Raw genomic sequence first — 13,154 nt, 5'->3', positions numbered from 1 at the left:
GGGATGGGGTGGATTTAATGTGTGTGGGGAGATTTGAGGACACAAAATGAAGAGTATATATGAGGAAACAGTATGGAGGATGGGTGCAGAAACAGTATGGCTTGCGGGGGGATGGTGCAGACAGTATGGGGAGCGAACGGGGAAATGTATGTGGACACAGTGAGTAGCGATGGGAAAAATGTATGTGGACACAGTATGGGGAGTGAGGGTGATGGGATGTGTGCAGATAATATGAGGAGTCGGGTATGCGTGAGCAGACAGTAGAGATTGAGGGGGTAAATATATGAGGAGACAATATGGTGAACAGGAGGGATGTTAGAGGAGACAGTATGAGGAGGGAGGGGAATAGTGTGAGGCGGTAGTATATTGCAGATATTTTTATTTAGGAGCATTATAATGACACTTCTATCTTTAAGGGGATCGTGTGGAGATATGCTGCAGAAGACCGGAGAAGATGGAAGTCTGCACAGACGAGATGTGGATGAGAAAACTCATCAGGGGGTCGGGACAAGAAGAACAACTCCAGAGACGACATCATCTATAAGGTACCTGGATGTAAATGTTATTTATGATACGGACTAATTCTCATGTTTTTGTTAGGAACATTAAAGGGGTTGTCCAGGTTTGTGCTGAGTCTGCAGTCATTCCTTGTGACTGCAGGCTTCTGAATTCTCACAGTGCTCACTGCACGCTGTCAGGATTCTATTGTGCCGGTAATTTACATACATGCGGTCACATGCTGACTAGACACGTGTGGCCTCACTCAATGAAAATGAACGGAGCGAGGCCGGGCATGCCTAGTCGGAATGTGGCCAGAAGTATATAAATCACATGCTTGTGCTGACATGACCGTGTACTCTTGCCACCGGTACGGGAGAATCCTAAAAGCATGCAGTGCATTCGTTGTGAGAATTCAGAAGCCTGCAATGTCAGGATTCAGCGCTGCAGGTTCCAGTAGTCATCACATGGTCACTTCACTCATGGTTCTATGAGAACGAGCTTCTCTTCCTGCTTCTCTCAGTTTTTCACTGAATATTGAGAGCATTAAGAAGAGCAGCTCGTCGGTACATGACTAAGTGTGAAAATCACATGTGTGCTTTGGGGGGGGGGCGCCGAGCCGAATTCTTGCCCCGGGTGCCAGAAAGCCTAGATACACCTCTGGTGATGACATCCCTCTGGCGCTGTGTAATGTAGTTCAAATAAACAATTGTTTAACAAAAATGTTGTACTGTATTAAGTTTGAAAGGAATGCGGCCCGTCAGCTTAAATTTTTTTTTTATGTGCTGCCCATTTACTCTGCCGAGTTTGAGGCCCCTGGTATAGAATGTATACATAGTGCTACTCACCCCTACTTCTAGCTAACTACAACATAGATATTTTCTGATGGTCTCTTTATCCTTCTGCATGAGTCTACCTATGCTAGTGGAAACAGGACATTATGGACTCTTACTCTAAGGCCAGTTTCAAACATCCGTTTATTTCCGGTACCGGAAAAATCGGTACCAGAGATGACAGTGTCCGTGTGTGTAATACTTGCGGCACACGTGTGGAAACCGTGTGCCGCTTCAGTACCAAACGGACGGGCGCCAGGGAAGAAGCGCTACAGTAAAGCGCTGTTCCCCCGCGCCGGGTGCTGAAGACAGCTCAAATCATTTTCCCCTGCTCTGTCGGTGAGCAGCGGAGAATGACTTGTATTCAAGTGATCACAATCACAGCATGAGGCGGCTGATGGGACTATTACTCCCATTGGCCTTTGTCTGCTGCCGCTAATAACAGTGACAGCAGGTGCGGCTGATGGGTGTTTTCTTCAGCCGCCACCTGCGCTATAAATGAATGAATGAATGGCTTAGTAATGGAAAGGTGTCCATAAGACACGTATCCATTACTAATCCTATAGTTGTATTGTAAATAAAGACACAGCCAGAATAAAGTCTTTTATTAGAAATAAAACCAAACACACTTTTCCATTTTTACGGTGATCTGCGGTGAAGTTATAAGGATGAAGACCGGGCTACGGGTACCAGCGTTGTCCCGGGTCCGGAACTGTTGAGGTTGCGTCCAGTGTTGCCGAGCGGAAAGAATGAGAGACCGGACAGGTCCCATGACCTGGGGAGAAGGGGTGTGGCTAAGCCGGGCAGTGAGCAGAAAGTGCGGGCAACAGCTCTCAGTTGTCCCACTGGCAGTGAGAGCGGAGGCAGGTGTGCAGGATGCTCCGCAGCGAGAGAGCCAGCGCGGAACCGTGCCCTGGCAGAACTTGTGCGAACGTTCCAGTGAGACAGTGCGGAGCGCCTGGCTAAGCAGAGTGCAGTGCTCACGCGGAGGAGCGGGGGCCACGTGCAGGACCCTAAGGTGCGTTCCCCACTTCTGATAGACGCTCAGCAGCACCCGTGTTGCACAGAGACTCCTGCAGCGATCCCCACTTCGGCTGCACAGATTTATGGACTAGGGGCTCAGCGGGCAAAACCGGTGACCGCCAGAAGCTGGACCGTGATTTTGTATGTGACCCATATGAGGACACCACGCCGGCCGTTGCCGGTACTCCAACTCCCATGAGAGTGTATGTTGATGAGGATCAGTGAAGACTACGATAAGTGCAGTTTAAATATTACACTGTCACATTAACCCTTTACCTCCCTTGATTCTTGTTAATTTTTAATTAATTCCCTGCGAGATCATTTTCAACCTTTTGTTAAAAATTATATAATATTGTTATACAGCATTGTTCTGCAAAGCCTGTGTTATTGCATTTCCAAACCTGCTTACATTTGGCGTAGTCGGTAGGATTCAGTCCACATGCACAGAGGCGGCAGACCAAGCTGTCACTGAGCTTGAACTGCAGCAAACTCATCACTGGCTTTTTACAATGGTGCTGAGGTCACTGGAGTTCAGCCCAGCTGGGAACACAGCCTCACTGACCAGCGGTAACGTTCACCAGTGGTTCTCAGAGTGGACGGTTGCATCTTGACACCGTCCAGGTTGAAAACTATTTAGCCCCCAGACATGGATTATGGCATGGGACAGAACGACGGAGAGGTGAGGGATATTACTGTTTTCTAGTTTAGTTTTATTACAGAAGACGAAGGCTTCCGTGGAATTAGGCGAGTATAAAACTGTGTTTATTATTTTTAAATAAAAATGGAAAACTGTATTCTGTTATATTTCTAATAAAAGACTTTATTCTGGCTGTGTATATATTTACACTACGGACACCTCTCCATTACTAAGCCATGGGCTTGATGTCACCTGACAATATAAAAGTGACATCAACCCCACTTGCCACCGCTACAGGGTAAGTGGGAAGAGCCAGGTAAAGCGCCAGAATTGGTGCAGCTAATAGATGTGCCTTTTCTGGGCAGCTACAGGCTGCTATTTTTAGGCTTGGGGTGGGCTATATCAATGGCCCCTTACCAGCTTGAGAATACCAGCACCCAGCTGTCAGCTTTAGCAAGGCTGGTTGTTAAAAAAAAAAAAAAAAAAAAAAATGGTACGGCGTCCCCTCCTTTTTTTTAATTATTTAAATAATAAAAAAAACAACATGGGGACCCATCTATTCTTGATAACTAGCCTTGCTGAAGCAGACAGCTGATGGTTGCAGCCCCCAGTTATGCCTGGCTGGTTATAGAAAATAGAGGAGAAGCCATGCCGGGTTTTTCATACATTTATTTACAGCGGAGGCTGATGAATACTCCCATCACTGTTATTAATGGCAGCAGGCATAGGCTGATGGGAGTAATAGTCCCACCAGCCGCCATCTGTAGTCATTGTTATATCTTGAATATAACTCATCATTCTCCGCTGCTCGCACTGACCTCTGCAGAGCAGGGGAGAATGATGACGTCATCTTTGCTTCCCGTCGCGGCTCCTGCGCAGGCTCACTGCTCTGCACTGTTGAGGGCAGGGCAGAGTCCTGCAGTGCGCAGGCGCCGGACCTCTCTGACCTTTCCCGGCACCTGCGCACTGAAGTACTCTGCTCTGCCCTCAACAGGGCAGAGAAGTGCGCCTGAGCAGGAGCCGCGACGGGAAGCAAAGAAGAGGAAGTCATCGTTAGAAGATGGGAGGCGCCGAACCGGATCACGACACCCATCGGGCCAAAACCGGACCCGGACCGCCCCTTGGTGAGTATAATATAAATTTGTTTTTCTTCTCTTTCAGGTTACATCGGGGGCTTATCTACAGCATTACAGAATGGTGGTACGAAGTGGTTAGAAGGGGTTCAGAAAGCTGAACAAGTCGTTTTACATAGTCGTACCATTTGTTTAGTGCTTTTTCAGGTGGGTTACAGAGCAAATGAGCCTGAAAGAGACATGCTGTGCACAGTAAGGTGGTATGACCACTTAGCATGAATGCCAAACAGGGCTCTGGCTGATGGCACAGTCTCAGAGGCTAAATCATGCTGCTGTCAGATGGGATAGCAAAAACCTGGTGACAGATTCCCTTTTAGAGCAGGCTTTTCTTCACATACTGTAAACAAGGGGGGGAATAATAATCCTCTCAGTGTTAATCTAGTTCTCCCTTTCTCACTGCTCAATTTCAAATTACTTTTCAGTGTTGCAATTCACTGAAAACGTCTTTACGAATTTCTGGGGAATTTAAGTTTCAAAAGATCCCGTCAGGAATATTATCTGCCCAGACGACCCCTCTAGGCTCTAGCTAGTTCAGCTACGTGTCTGCCGGAGTGAGGTATTTTAACATTCGGCATCACCACACCAAATATGCCAAAAATGTCTGATCATGGGTGCGATTTTTAGGCTTTGGAGGTGAGGAAGTGGGGGAGGGAAAAGGGCTCGTTTGGGTCCAAATATTCATGAGGTACACTGAGGTCATGATGGAAGGAGGGTGCAGGAGACCATCACTCAGCATGGTGCTGCAGTCACAATGGCTGCTCCTAGAGCAATGCTCCTTCCCTGCAATAGACATGATGCCTCCATTCCCACACAGGACAGTGAGTCACCGAGGGGGCAGCATGCAATACAACGTGTAGCAGTCTCTAACGGAGCAGCTATACAATAATGGCTCTCACGTGACGGTGACTCTGACGCCAGGCGGTAACCTCCGGTCAATACATGCCGCCTCAGAGCCGGTCCTGCTGGGCCGCCGCCGCGCCTCACCGAGCCCGGAACCAGACGTACTATACACACAGCGACTAGAGGACGCACTCAAGAATTCAATTCTTCCGCCCCAGGCACTGACCAATCAGCGAACGGAGTCCACGTCAGACCGCTTAGATTGACCAATGAACGATAGGGAACTGGTAGCGGCTCGGGGACACAAGGAGGCGTCGTCCGTTTTAAAACAACGTAATTTTTGATTGGTTACCGCAGTGAAAAGATAGGACAAGCAGCCTGTGATTGGCTGATGGCTTCCCCGCACGTAGCTAGACCGCGCTAATCCGTCACCATATTATGTATTCAGGCCCCGCCCTGGATGACGTCGACGGGACATTTAAAGCTCGGGGAGGGAGAGCAGCTCTGATCAGCTGTTTATTGAGCCATGCAGCGGTAATGGGATGGCGAGGATCGGTGGCAGCGGGTGTGGCTGGCGGGGCGGGAGGGCTGTGTGGTCCTTGTGTGCGCTTCTGGGGTATTGCACCTGCTATGTGTAGGATGCCAGAACTCCGTGATGCTGCCATAAGCTTAAGGGACCCGTTACTTCCATCATGTCTACTACGGCGGCGATGGCTAAATGATGTTCCTAAATAGAAGCGAGTGATCTGGGTGGCTCTGGAAGTTCCCCTTCTCCTCCCTTCAGGGAAGACGTTATATGACGTCCTTGCAGGGCTGAGACCCCCTATACTGTGCTCTCTATCTGTGGTGTTTTGGGAAGGTTGATGCTATAGGCAAATTGGGATCAGTCACCAACTCGTCCATGTTGTATTGGACCCAGGCTGCCCTATTGGCTGCGGAGCAGAATCAAATGGATTTCTTCCCACAGAGGAGACTACTAGCATTTACATTAATGGCACATAATGGGTTAACTTTATATAGGGTGTAGTCAGACACCCACCAGGCCTAAACCATTAACTCATTGGGTGCCAAACAATTAAATTGCTAATATCTGCAAGGGAGAGGTAAAAGTCTTCCACTCTGCAGCCAGTATTCTGTCCTGTGTCCTGCTCCATGTGGGGAAAGGTTCCCTTTAAGGAGGACATGTCACCAGTATTTCTCCTCTTTTAGGCTAGTTTCACACTTGCTTTTTTTTGCAGCGTGTTTTTCCCGCAAAAAAACGCATTGAAAAAACGCATACATAAGCATACAACTGCTGCGTTTTTTTTCAAGCATTTTTGAGCATGCATGAAAAAAACGCAGCGTTTTTAAGCGTTTGTACGCGTTTTTAGTTCGTTTTTACCGCGTTTGCGTTTTTTTCCAACATTTTTAGGTGGCCCCTCACACTACCCAAACCATGACTTTACTAACCCTAACCCTGACCCTGACCCTAAGGCTGGTTTCACATTTGCGTTTTTTAGCGCTGGAAAAAAACGCATACCTGCGCATGCGTTTTTTCCCCTATATTTAACATGGGTGCGCATACCTGCGCGCTTGTAAGCGCATGTATGCGATTTTCATGCGCTGCGTTTTTTTGGGGTGTGCGTTGGTATTTTCCAGACGCAGCATGTTGCATTTTTTGGCCCTGCAAAAAAGCGCATGCGCACGTTTTGCGCTAAAAATGGCCATTATAGCCTATGGATGCGCATATGTGCGCACTGGCATGCTCATGTATGCGTTTTTTTGCATATGCGTTTTTTTTTTTTAACCATGGAATTTAGGGGTTTGGGTTAGAGTTAGGGTTAGTTAAGGGGGTTTAGGGTTAGGGTTTGGGTCAGGGTAAGGTTTAGGGTTGGGGTTTGGGTTAGGGTCAGGGTCAGGGTTAGGGTTAGGGTTAGGGTTAAGTATGGTTTTGTTAAGGATTAGGGTCAGGGTTAGGGTCAGGATTAGGGTTAAGTATGGTTTTGTTAAGGGTTAGGGTTAGGGTTAAGTATGGTTTTGTTAAGGATTAGGGTTAGGGTCAGGATTAGGGTTAAGTATGGTTTTGTTAAGGGTTAGGGTTAGGGTTAAGTATAGTTTTGGTTAGGGTTAGGGTCAGGGTTAGGGTCAGGGTTAGGGTCAGGGTTAGGGTCAGGGTTAGGGTCAGGGTTAGGGTCAGGGTTAGGGTCAGGGTTAGGGTCAGGGTTAGGGTCAGGGTTAGGGTCAGGGTTAGGGTCAGGGTTAGGGTCAGGGTTAGGGTCAGGGTTAGGGTCAGGGTTAGGGTCAGGGTTAGGGTTAGGGTCAGGGTTTAGGGTTTGGGTTAGGGTTAAGTATGATTTGGTTAAGGGTTAGGGTCAGGGTTAGGGTTAGGATCAGGGTTAGGGTTAGTAAAGTCATGGTTTGGGTAGTGTGAGGGGCCACCTAAAAATGTTGGAAAAAAACGCAAACGTGGTAAAAACGCATACAAACGCATAAAAACGCTGCGTTTTTTTCATGCATGCTCATAAAAATGCTTGAAAAAAACGCAGCAGTTGTATGCTTATGTATGCGTTTTTTCAATGCGTTTTTTTGCGGGAAAAACGCGCTGCAAAAAAAAGCAAGTGTGAAACTAGCCTGACCCTGACCCTAACCCTGACCCTAACCCTTAACAAAACCATACTTAACCCTAATCCTGACCCTAACCCTGACCCTAATCCTTAACAAAACCATACCTAACCCTGACCCTGACCCTAACCCTGACCCTAACCCTAACCCTAACACTGACCCTAACCCTTAACAAAACCATACTTAACCCTAATCCTGACCCTAACCCTGACCCTAACCCTTAACAAAACCATACTTGACCCTAACCCTTAACAAAACCATACTTAACCCTAATCCTGACCCTAACCCTGACCCTAACCCTTAACAAACCATACTTAACCCTAACCCTGACCCTAACCCTGACCCTAACCCTTAACAAAACCATACTTAACCCTAATCCTGACCCTAACCCTGACCCTAACCCTTAACCAAACCATACTTAACCCTAACCCTGACCCAAACCCCAACCCTAACCCTGACCGTAACCCTAACCCTAAACCCCCTTAACTAACCCTAACTCTAACCCAAACCCCTAAATTCCATGGTTAAAAAAAAAAAAACGCATATGCAAAAAACGCATACATGAGCATGCCAGTGCGCACATATGCGCATCCATAGGCTATAATGGCCATTTTTAGCGCAAAACGTGCGCATATGTGCGCAAGCGCTTTTTTGCAGGGCCAAAAAATGCAACATGCTGCGTCTGGAAAATACCAACGCACACCCCAAAAAAAACGCAGCGCATGAAAATCGCATACATGCGCTTACCAGCGCGCAGGTATGCGCACCCATGTTAAATATAGGGGAAAAAACGCATGCGCAGGTATGCGTTTTTTTCCAGCGCTAAAAAACGCAAATGTGAAACCAGCCTAACACTGGCAGTGAAAATTACCAATCTGCTACCATTGTGCCCAATGAGTGGCTCTGTGGTTGTGGACCCTGTAAATTGGGCTCTTAGGCCTCTTTCACACATCAGTTTTTTGCCTTCAGGCGCGATCCGGCTTTTTTTGGAAAAAACGGATCCGGCAAAATGCAATGCCGGATCCGGTTTTTCCCCATTGACTTGCATTAGCGCCGGATCGTGCCAGATGGCATTGCGTTTCATCCGTTTTTTGCCGGATCCGGCAACTTGTCTCATTCCGGCGTCTTGAAAAAACGTCTACTGTAACGTTTTTTGTCTCTGGCGAAAAAGCCGGAAGCGCCGGATTCGGCGCTTCCAGCTTTTTGCTACAATGAAAGTCTATGGGCGCCGGAATGCGCGGATCCAGAAAAAGACGGATCCAGCAACCGGATCCGGTTTTTTTAAGTCTGCGCATGCTCAGATCCAATTGGCCAGCCTCCAGGAACAGAGACGGATCCAGCAAAAAAACGGATCCGTTTCTACAGTTCTCCAAAATTTATGCCGGATCCGTTTTTTCTAAAAAAAGCCGGATCATGCCTGACGGCAAAAAACTGATGTGTGAAAGTAGCCTTATTGCGACAGTAATGCCACACATTTGGCTGCTAACTGCAGGGTGGGCCCTCTGGGGGGCTCAGAAAGGGGGTACTCACAACTGGGAGCTTACATTTTGCAGGGTTAGGTCTTTGTACTGCCAACAAGGCTGGGTTTAGGTTGGCCTACTTCACGGTCTGTGTATGGCCTGCCCAGTCTGCCATTGGTCTCCTGGGTGAACTTGCAGCCTTGTCACTAGACTTCTCCGTAGTGGTATATAGTCTGTATAACTGTCTGTAGTGATGCTGTATGGTGGTGGCTTCTTCAGTAACAGCACTACTGGTTCCTGGAAAGTTCAGTCCAACTGGGTGCTTCAGAGATTTCTCATGCTGTCCTCGAAAAGCACCAAATGTGAATATCTCTGCAATAGAGGACTGCTGCAGACACTTTTAGTAAGTGACTGGTCCTTCAAAACTCAGACCCTTGTTATGAAGTGTCACTACTCTGACCATTTTCCATCCCTGGAGCTATGTGAAGACTTGTTTTCTACATATAGCGCTTTAGATGCCAGCTTCGGGTACACATGCAATATTTTGAATGCTATTTATATTTTGGGGGAGGTGCTGCAACAGCAAAAATTGCAATTCTGGCATTATGATGCAGCAGCATTCCAGAGCGCAGTGGTACTGAGCAGTGGTTACAAATGGTGATGAGCAAGTATACTTGTTGCTCAGGTCTCCCTGAGCATGCTTGGGTGGCCTATGAGCACTGTGGTATGCTCGGAGACTTGGTGTGATGCCATAGCTGCATGATTTGTGGCTGCTGGACAGGCTGAAAGCATGTGTGGAATGCCTGTTTATTAGGGAATCCCCACATGTATTCAGGCTGTCTAGCAGCCGCAAATCACAGTTTTCATCACCTCAGCTGTGTGATTTGCGGCTGCTAGACAGCCTGAATACATGTGGGGATTCCCTAATAAACAGGCATTCCACACATGCTTTCAGCCTGTCCAGCAGCCACAAATCATGCAGCTGAGGTGATGAAAACTATCTCCAAGCACATCCAAATACTTGGACACCCGAGCATGCTCAGGGAGACCCAAACAACGATGCTAGTGGCCCACCACTAGTTACAAACTATTGAACAGAATCTGTAAGCACTACCTTACTCTTCCTACTTAAATGGCAACCACTGATGGACTGCGGAGATGGCTGCCAACGTAGGCAAAGAGCAGTAAGCAAGGTTAAAAAATGTTTCTAATCTAGAACATAAACTTTCCTTCCTATTAAAAATTTAATTGTTTTTAGCATGAGGCTGCACCTTCAAATGCATGTAACCTTGGATTAGCTCTTTCACAATGTATTATGGCACTTGCTAGCTCCCTTTGTCTGCTCAGGAGCTGAGCCTGCATCATTCCTGGTAGTTAACTTGTGTTATACAGCCATCATCTGCCTCCAATGGCAGAGAAGAACTGAATGCTGCTATTAACACCTTAAATGCCACTGTCAATCTGACCTTTATAGAGTGCAGGCTATTATATGCACCCAATGCTTACCCCTTCCCTTGTTGACAGACTGCTGTGACAGCTGGGGCTTGCCATGACTGACTTTCTGTGAAGACCAGCCTGTGGCTGGGCTTCTATAAGGTAGTTTCACTATATATTGCAGTATAAAGTAGAGGAAACTGAATGATCTGCGAGTTTGTCCACCCCAATAAAAAGAAATTTAAATCTTTTTCCCCCATTTAACATGGCTCCATTGGCATTAAAGTTGCTGACCTCACTCTGGGACACTTATTGGGCCAATAAAGAATAACAACAGTGAAACTTGGCCTTGATGTAAGCCTGAAATATTCACCTTCCCCGCTCCTCCCCCCCCCCCCCCCCCTCCTTATATTTCCCTGTCTAGTATTGTATTGTTCGTCTTGTCATATTCCCTGTTTTCATTGTATTAGTGGATATTAAGATATGTATACTGATTTCTGGTTTACAGTTATTGCTAGCAAGCTTGTGAGACATATCTATACATTCATGTACTTTTTCTGTATCTGTTTAAAAATGTTAATAAAATACACAGTTAAAAAAAAAAAAAGTTGCTGACCTCAGAAAATGGCATCACGAGCCCTTTGTATAGCTTTTAAATCTTCCTAAACATACTGACTTGAGGAATCTCCTTTACTGGTCACTTCTACCATACAAAACTCCTGAGAAAAACAAACCGGAGGGGTTTTGTTCTCCCCACTTCACTGTGACTTGATATCTATCATTCAAGGACATTCATCTTGCAAAAAACAACCCTTCAGATCACATGCCTAGATTTTAAATATCATGCAAACAAAATTGCCTTTTCAAGAAGTGGTTAGAAGGATTTTTCTGAAAGGGAGGGGAGAAAAAAAAACTCTTCAACTATGTATCACTGTATCTGGTCAGCTATAGAGTATTAGGGCAGGTGCAGATAATTGCATGTTCTCCAAGAAACTGTCTAATTATATTGAGAATTAGTTTTTCATAGAATCGTAGAGTTGGAAGGGACCTCCTGGGCCATCTGGTCCAACCCCCTGCTCAAAGCAGGATTCGCTAAATCATCCCAGTCAGATGTCTGTCCAGCCTCTGTTTGAAGACTTCCATTGAAGGAGAACTCACTACTTCTTGTGGCAGCCTGTTCCACTCATTGATCACTCTAACTGTCAAAAAGTTTTTTCTAATATCTAATCTGTGTCTCCTCCCCTTCAGTTTCATCCCATTGCTTCTAGTCTTTCCTTGTGCAAATGAGAATAAAGTTGATCCTTCTACAATGTGACAGCCCTTTAGATATTTGTAGACAGCTATTAAGTCTCCTCTCAGTCTTCTCTTTTGCAAACTAAACATTCCCAAATCCTGCAACCTTTCCTCATAAGACAGGGTTTGCAGACCGGTCACCATTCTGGCCGCTCTTTTCTGAACTTGCTCCAGTTTGTTGATGTCTTTTTTAAAATGTGGTGCCCAAAATTGGACACAATATTCCAGATGAGGTCTGACCAAAGAGGAGTAGAGGGAAATAATGACTTCACGTGATCTAGACTGTATGCTTCTGTTAATGCATCCTAGAATTGCATTTGCCTTTTTTGCTGCTGCGTCACAATGTTGACTCATATTCAGTCTGTGATCTATTAGTATACCCAAGTCTTTTTCACATGTGTTTCCTTCTGGTTTGTCCATGAAAATCCTCTTCAGGTAAAGAATCTACTATTTAATTGTCTAAGTCTGTCTGTAACGGAAATCCTGCGTCGCCGATTGGTCATGCCTGGCCAGCATGACCAATCAGCGACAGGTGCAGTCCAGCTGCAAATTGGTGTGGAACTTGAACGACGCACGCTACCGTCGGGAGATCTGCGGCACCAGCTGCTGATCTCCCAACGGTTGCTGCGGGTCATCTCCTGCCGCACGGAGGTCAGCGGCGATGCAGCCGGGAGATGATGGTGCAGCGCTCAGTGTGGCTGGTACCCAGGGTCCAGAGGAGAGGAAATTCTCCTCCAGGCCCTGGGTACTATAAACCTGTAAAAAATAGAATTAAAATAAAAAATAGTGATATACTCACCTTCTGACGGCCCCCAGACTTTCCTTCTCTCCACGTGCCTGGCATCTTCCAGTCCCAGTAATGCTTAGCGCAAAGGACCAGAGATGACATCACTTTTGCAAGAGCGTGATGTCCTCTCCGGTCCTTCGCGCTAAGCATTACTGGGACCGGAAGATGCCGGGAGTGTAGAGAGGAGATCGGGGGTCTGTCGGAAGGTGAGTATATCTGTTTGTAATGGAAATCCTGCGTGCAGAGCACTGTGCCCTCCTGATGCGATGGCATCGGGCCTCCATCTAGTGATATGTATATATAATCTGTGTCTCTTCCTATAAAAATCAATAGAAACAATCTAGTATATTTTTAGTAACCTTTGTGTGCACTGGGGAGACTGACATTGGCGATGCCAAAGCTTCACTTTAATGGCTCCAATTGTGTCTTGCAGGCTAGATCCTCAGCTGAGAGTATATATGCCACCATTGGCCTGCAATGACCCTCCACTTCATGGGCTTTCCAAGGCTCATCTTCCTGAACCCTGGATGTTAATAGATAACCTCACTTCCATGGAGGACAATTTTAGGTAACAAAACTGATGTCTCAGTAATTGGGTGTTCTTGTATTTGAAAC

General features: G+C 46.6%; 2 protein-coding genes across 6 annotated transcripts in view; one reads left to right on the top strand and one right to left on the bottom strand.

The window, feature by feature from the left end:
• CDC25C (cell division cycle 25C) overlaps positions 1-5,321 on the bottom strand; it is a 122,825-nt gene extending 117,504 nt beyond the window's left edge. Inside the window, exon 1 of one of the 2 annotated variants that reach the window (XM_073556908.1) lies at positions 5,191-5,321. The gene's annotated coding sequence lies outside the window, so the exon portion shown is untranslated. The other variant, XM_073556907.1, reaches the window with a different exon arrangement.
• A 144-nt stretch (positions 5,322-5,465) lies between these two features.
• Positions 5,466-13,154, top strand: part of LOC141060604 (oocyte-specific histone RNA stem-loop-binding protein 2-like) — a 37,471-nt gene continuing 29,782 nt past the window's right edge. Inside the window, exons 1-2 of one of the 4 annotated variants that reach the window (XM_073556904.1) lie at positions 5,466-5,498; positions 12,973-13,107. In XM_073556904.1, coding sequence (XP_073413005.1) covers positions 5,491-5,498; positions 12,973-13,107 — 143 coding nt within the window. In that variant the 5' untranslated portion in view covers positions 5,466-5,490. The remainder of the gene's footprint in view (positions 5,499-12,972; positions 13,108-13,154) is intronic. The other 3 variants (XM_073556905.1, XM_073556906.1, XM_073556903.1) reach the window with 3 other exon arrangements.

This window comes from Dendrobates tinctorius, unplaced genomic scaffold (genome assembly GCF_039654945.1).
Source record: "Dendrobates tinctorius isolate UK_male_01 unplaced genomic scaffold, ASM3965494v1 ptg000241l, whole genome shotgun sequence".
In the NCBI taxonomy this organism is placed as follows: Eukaryota; Metazoa; Chordata; class Amphibia; order Anura; family Dendrobatidae; genus Dendrobates; species Dendrobates tinctorius.
The sequence above is the reverse complement of the archived record's forward strand: the minus strand, read 5'-3'. Positions and strand labels throughout refer to the sequence as shown.